Genomic DNA, 7,091 nt, shown 5'->3' with positions numbered 1-7,091 from the left:
ACCGCACTCTCTCCTGCTGCACCGCACGATCTCTCTCCTGCTGCACCGCACGATCTCTCTCCTGCTGCACCGCACTCTCTCCTGCTGCACCGCACTCTCTCCTGCTGCACCGCACGATCTCTCTCCTGCTGCACCGCACTCTCTCCTGCTGCACCGCACTCTCTCCTGCTGCACCGCACTCTCTCCTGCTGCACCGCACGATCTCTCTCCTGCTGCACCGCACGATCTCCAATCTGGCAACTCCAGGATCACGTTTCATATTCAGAACTAAACCTTCACTAATTAATAGCCAAACCTTGATCAGTCCTTTACTGATCATTAACTGATCATTAGCTGATCATTAACCGATCATTAACCGATCATTGATCGATCATTGATCGATCATTAATCGATCATTCACCACATCTCCTGCTGTTGAATAATAACACACTGTGACGATACGAATCCAAGAAAAGCACCACCTTGATTTTAAACCCTGAAGTGGAGGATCCAGCAGATCCTCCTGGAGGTTCGACCACATGAGACATGAAGCTTTATCTCATGATGCGGCTCGAGGTGGACAGAATGAGAGGATGAGAGGATGAGAGGATGACTGCAGCTGGACCTACCTCGCGCTCCACCGCTCCACTGCCCCACCGTGCCGGAGTGTTTTCGGCTCTTTCCGCAGGCGCACCGGGGCTGTGGCTTTAAACCGCGGGTTGCCAAGAGGGAGATAATCCGGAAAATAGACCAGGGATTTCACACGGCTAAAACAAACACGCGAGATTCGACCATGACTCTATCGGTCACCAATCAGTTGATTAGAATTCATATTGATCATCACGTGCAGTTTGTGTCGATTCTGTTAATTTTTTTTCACTTTGCTACTCTTCAAAAGGGGGTTTCTCTCCTAATGGCAACCTCACCTGCCTTCAGAAAGGACTGTTTCCAGACTTAAGAGTTAGACCTCATCCCTCCTTCCCCTTTATCTGTCCATCCCTCATCCCGCCTTCCACCTTCTCCCTCCCTCATCCAACTCCCTCACTCCATCCCTCCCTCCCTCCCCCTACATCCTTCCATCATCTCTTCATCCCTCTCCCTCCCTCCCTCCCTCCCTCCATCCCTCCCTCCCTCCCCCTACATCCTTCCATCATCTCTTCATCCCTCTCCCTCCCTCGCTCCATCCCTCTCCTTCCTCCCTCACTCCCTCTCTTCCTCCATCCCTCCCTCCCTCCCCCTACATCCTTCCATCCTCGCTCCATCCCTCTCCTTCCTCCCTCACTCCCTCTCTTCCTCCATCCCTCCCCCTTCATACCCTTCTTTTCCTCCCTCCCACCCTTCATCCCTCTCTCTCCCTCCATCTCCTTTCCTCCCGCCATCCCACCCTCCCTCTCACCCACCCTCCTCTCTCCATCCCTCCAGCATCCCTCTGTTTCTATTTGACATCAAACTGGTAAAAAGCAGATTTAAAAGTCAGAAATAGAAACTTTCATCTCGTTTTTTTATTTCCACAGGTTCAGATGCTTGTTTGTTTTCTTTGTTGTGTTTTCAGTTCATGTAACTATTAAATTAAGTTTCCTCTCGTCTTTCACTCGTTCACAACACAGGGACCAGAGTTCCAGCAGGCCACAGACACAGATCAACCAGAGTGATCACATGACAGGAAGTTCACTGAAACTGTTTGGACAATTGTGGAGTTTTCCCATCATGCATCTGTTGTGCAACATTTCTCTCTTATTTCCCTGGTTAATATTTAAAAATACTGCAGCAATCGATCAAGAAGATCCTGGGGAATGTTGACAAGTTTAACTCAGTTTTAGACCCAGAAACCTTCCCAGACCTGGTCCCGATCCCTGGGGGGTCCTGGGACCCATTGGGCAGATCACTGGGGGGGTCCTGGAACCCATTGGGCAGATCAATGGGGGGTCCTGGAACCCATTGGGCCGATCACTGGAGGGTCCTGGGACCCATTGGGCAGATCATTGGAGGTGTCTTGGAACCCATTGGGCCGATCACTGGAGGGTCCTGGGACCCATTGGGCAGATCTTTGGAGGGGTCCTGGAACCCATTGGGCAGATCTTTGGAGGGGTCCTGGAACCCATTGGGCAGATCACTGGGGGGGTCCTGGGACCCATTGGGCAGATCATTGGAGGGTCCTGGACTTATCCTTGGAGTCACGGTCAGTGTCGACAAGCCATCAGCAGATTTCAGGAAGTTTGTGAAGATCCAGTCTGCAGACTGGATCTGAAGGATTCCAGAGTCACGAAATGAAGAAGGTTTGAGGTTCACCCGTGACCTGGTTCTGCAGGCTGGACGTCCCACTGAGTCCCAGAGCGTCTGTGTGGTGGTGCTTCAGGTGCACGACTCGTCGAAGGCGTGGATGACGCTGTCGTACGCAGGGGGCGGAGTCTGTGAGGGCAGGAAGCCCTTCAGGCCGTTGGTGCCCAGCCAGAAGGAGTGTCTCTTGTTGGGCACCAGGGCGGTGGAATCGGACGAGCTGGAGACGGCGCCGTCCTCCGACCCGGCGCCGTCCTCCGGCCCGGCCAGCGCCGTGTCGGCTCCCAGGTCCAGGCTGGGTCTGCTCTTCTTGGGCAGAGGGCGGAAGGTGGAGGACTCGGGCCCGGGCTTGGTCCCCAGGGGGCCCACGGGCTCCAGGGACGGCTGCCGGTACACGCTCAGGAAGGTGCTCCGGTACAGGCCCAGCTGGCCGCTCGCCGGCTCCGCCGCCCGCGGCGCTCCGGGCCGGGTCCCGGAGCGCCGGGTGATCTTGGCCGAGGCTCTGCGTCGGGACGCCCAGGTGAGCAGGACGTAGACCAGGGCGCCCAGCAGGAGCCCGACCAGAACCGACAGGCAGAAGGCCAGGACCAGGTCTCCTGCAGGACGGGGGGACAGACAGACGTCAGAGGACACGTGGCGCCGTTCCTCTTTTACAAACTTTCAGTGAGAAACAAAGGTGGCGCAACAGAAAACTGCTTATTTGAGGGACGTTGTATTGACCTCATTTCTCATCGCCCGGATCGACTCAACTGAGATCCGTTACATAAACTCTTCTCCCACCTGCTGTGACGGTTCAGTCTCATCATTCTCTCATCGCTGTCTCATCACTGTCTTATCACTGTCTCATCGCTGTCTCACCACTGTCTCATCACCGTATCATTACTGTCTCATCAATGTCTCATCGCTGTCTCATCAATGTCTCATCACTGTCTCGTCAATGTCTCATCACTGTCTCGTCACTGTCTCATCACTGTATCATTACTGTCTCATTATGGTCTAATTACAGTCTCATCACTGTTTCACTACTGTCCAATTACAGTCTCATCATTGTTTCATTACTGTCTAATGACAGTCTCATCACTGTCTCATCAGTATTTCATCATTGTCTCATTGCTGTCTCATTACGGTCTGAACACAATCTCATCACCATCTCATCACCGTGTCATCACTGCCTCATCATTCTCTCATTACAGTCTCATCCCTGCCTTATTATGGTCTCATCACATCTCATCACTGTCTCATTAGGGTCTCATTACAGTCTCATCACTGCCTCAACTCGGTCTCATCACCATCTCATTACCATCTTATTACCATCTCATCACTGTCTCATTACAGTCTCATCAGTAGGATGGTGGTCTAACTTGAACCAGCAGTTGAAAAGTAATCCTCACTTCAAGTAGTTTCACAGTAAAGTAAACGTTCCCCAGTATTTCCATGACGACACTACTTTCACTTGTAATCGTGTAAAATTAGATAAAGTGATTCACTTGTTCAGTCCAATGTTTTTTTCTTATTTATTTTCATGGTACTTAAAGTTTACACATACTTCAGTGTAATACTCAAGTAAAGTAATCTACTCAACCACGTTGACAACCCAGTAGGTCTCCTCACTGTGAATTCTGACACCTTCCAGACGAGATGAACTTTTGAAGTGTCTGAGAAAAGTAGTGTGCAGTTCTACTGCAGTACTTTCTGGTCTCCCCTCCGCCCCTATCGGCCCCCTGCTTCTCATCTCAGCGCCGGTGGGATGATGATGAAACGATGAGACGATGAGACGAGGTGAGGATGGTCCCGACCTGCAGGAGGGAGAACTTACCCTGGTGGAGGGAGGAGAACATCTGCAGGAGGGGGTGTGTGTCGTTGTGGGCCATGGTTCCACCCGGACCTGCTGCTCCGTCTCTCTCTGACCCTCCAACACCACCCGTCCGCTCGCTGCTCCGTCTCACTCTGACCCTCCAACACCACCCGTCTGCTCGCTGCTCCGTCTCACTCTGACCCTCCAACACCACCCGTCTGCTCGCTGCTCCGTCTCACTCTGACCCTCCAACACCACCCGTCTGCTCGCTGCTCCGTCTCACTCTGACCCTCCAACACCACCCGTCTGCTCGCTGCTTCGTCTCACTCTGACCCTCCAACACCACCCGTCTGCTCGCTGCTCCGCGGCGCAGCCGGAAAACTTTGACCGTCACACTTCCTTCCCGCTCCGGCTTTAAAATTAGCAGAGGCATTCTTATCAGTGTGGGACCAAAACCCCGGGAGGAGGAGGAGGAGGTGGGGGAGGAGGAGGAGGAGGAGGAGGAGGAGGAGGAGGAGGAGGAGGAGGAGGAGGAAGTGGAAGAAGAGGTGGAGGAGGAGGTAGAGGCGATGGAGGAGGAGGAGGAGGAGGAAGAGGAGGTGGAGGAGGAGGAGGTAGAGGTGGTGGAGGAGGAGGAGGAGGAGGAGGAGGAGGAGGAGGAGGCCTGCTTCCTTCTGCATCATTTCCTCTGGATCAATAGTGAACAAAGGCCTGTCGGTCCTGTTTCTCGCTGCTTCGCCACAAACTTTCCCTCCCAGGATGAAGTACTGGAAAGTTTCCCTCCCAGGATGAAGTCCTGGAAAGTTTCCCTCCCAGGATAAAGTCCTGGAAAGTTTCCCTCCCAGGATGAAGTCCTGGAAAGATTCCCTCCCAGGATAAAGTCCTGGAAAGTGTCCCTCCCAGGATAAAGTCCTGGAAAGTTTCCCTCCCAGGATAAAGTCCTGGAAAGTTTCCCTCCCAGGATTAAGTCCTGGAAAGTTTCCCTCCCAGGATAAAGTCCTGTAAAGTTTCCCTCCCAGGATAAAGTCCTGGAAAGTTTTCCAGAGTGTCGACCAGTGTTGGTCAAGTTACTTGGAAATAGCGATTAATTACTGATTACTTCTCTGAGAAAGTTGCTTTATTCCATCATATAAAACTAAATCTAGTGGAGCTTTTACTTTAATGAACATCGCATTGTGAAAGTAAAAGTTACATTCATGCAACAGTTTGTGACTTGAAGGAAACGGTTGAACATTTAAACTTATTTTCTGCACTTTGCACCACATTTTAATGAAATAAAGCAAGTATTTATCCTGTTAACTGGTTTTTATTTTCATATTCCAGCATCCAAAATGAAAATAAAAACATTTTGTGCGTGTACTCCGTCACTGGAATAGATAAATGAAGGAAATAAATACTTGAGTCTCCACAATGTTCTGGGTGACGTTTGTGTGGGGATTTCCTCCCATTGTCGGCCTCTTCCCACTGCTGCAGCTTTAACATTGCTTCACTTCACTCACAGCTCTATGTATGAAAATACCTAGTTGGTAACTTACTTCTTAGAAAAATAACTAAGAGCCAAAAAATTCAAATGGAAAAGTTTTGATATTAATTCAAAATGTGAGAGTCGATAGTAAGTAGTAGGGAAGTTTATTCTATGGATTTAGTGTCTGAGAAATACAGGAAAATGCTGACAATTACAGTTCTGCCTAGTAATCTGACTTATTTTGTGCTTTTAGCTGCTAGTTGTGTGCGTGTGTGTGTGTGTGTGTGTGTGTGTGTGTGTGTGTGTGTGTGTGTGTGTGTGTGTGTGTGTGTGAGGGGCTGCAAAATAAAACTCTTTGTCCACCAGGGTCAGCAGCTTTACACACCGGTGTTACAGAGAGTTCTGCAGGGCTGCTGACTGATGCACCCTCCTCCGTGGCTCGTTGAATGTTTGATTATACAATGAGAGATAGAAGAAGCTGGAGAGGAGACATCAACAACAACAAACAACAGACTGACATTAAAGACTTTGCTAGTTTGGTTTTTAATGTCTCAGGTGTTTTATCATTATTATTTCTGCTCAATTTGAATGTGATATATATATATATAGTATAGTGCTCGTCACGACGCGGGAGCAGCAGTGGGTCAGTCACCTGCTCCCTCTAGTGGAACCTGCAGGAACGTCATGCACGTGTTTTTATACTCCTGATCAGTGAGGACGAGTTTAAAACCTCACAAAGTTTGTAAGTAGAAGTTCAAACTGCAAAAATACGAAAGGAGAGAAGGAGACAACGGAATTCTGAGAAGGTAATATATTGAAAATAATGCAGGTCATCATGCTGCTGAAGATCCACAATTTTGATCAGGAGTTTATACAGTATATATTGTACACACACACACACACACACACACACACACACACACACACACACACACACACACACACACACACACACACACACACACACACACACACACACACACACACACACACACACAGACTGACCCTGACTCCAATATTTTCGTTTCCTTATTTTGTTCAGCCTGCTACTTTGGGTTTTTGCTCTTCAATGCAGATACAGGTGAAGACAGGTGGGGAAAGGTGGGGACAGCTGAAGACAGGTGAGGACAGGTGGGGACAGGTGAAGACAGATGGGGGCAGGTAGGGACAGGTCGGGACAGATAGAGACAGGTGGGGACAGGTGAAGACAGGTGAGGACAGGTGAAGACAGATGGGGACAGGTGGGGGCAGGTAGAGACAGGTGAGGACATGTGAGGACCATCAGTGAGCATCAAACAGTATTCGAGGTTTCATAAAGTATGTTGTATAATCAGAGTGTATTTTCAGCTCCGTGCTCACAGAAACAGAAGCGGGGGAGACATTTTGGCAGCGACGCAGAACTCATCGTAACACCCACTCCGGCACTTTGACTGTAACCACGGTAACGAGGCAACAGAGTCACTTCCGGTGAAGAAATGATGCTCCGCCGCTCACAGCAGTAAGAACCGACACACACACTTTCACACACTTTTACACACTTTCACACACATTAGACTCCTCGTAACCACGTTCACT

At 50.0% G+C, this 7,091-nt stretch overlaps 1 protein-coding gene across 1 annotated transcript; it reads right to left on the bottom strand.

Annotated features, from left to right (window-relative positions):
- Positions 1-1,478: 1,478 nt before the first annotated feature.
- On the bottom strand, positions 1,479-4,362 carry myct1b (myc target 1b). The gene is made up of 2 exons (XM_080513209.1): positions 4,073-4,362; positions 1,479-2,852 (listed from the first exon to the last, which is right to left on the bottom strand). The coding sequence occupies exons 1-2, from the start codon at positions 4,125-4,127 to the stop codon at positions 2,332-2,334; spliced, it is 576 nt and encodes a 191-aa protein (XP_080369335.1). The 5' UTR covers positions 4,128-4,362; the 3' UTR covers positions 1,479-2,331.
- Between the last annotated feature and the right edge of the window lie 2,729 nt (positions 4,363-7,091).

The sequence above is a fragment of the Blennius ocellaris genome, assembly GCF_963422515.1.
Source record: "Blennius ocellaris genome assembly, chromosome: 17".
Lineage (NCBI taxonomy): Eukaryota > Metazoa > Chordata > Actinopteri > Blenniiformes > Blenniidae > Blennius > Blennius ocellaris.
The sequence above is the reverse complement of the archived record's forward strand: the minus strand, read 5'-3'. Positions and strand labels throughout refer to the sequence as shown.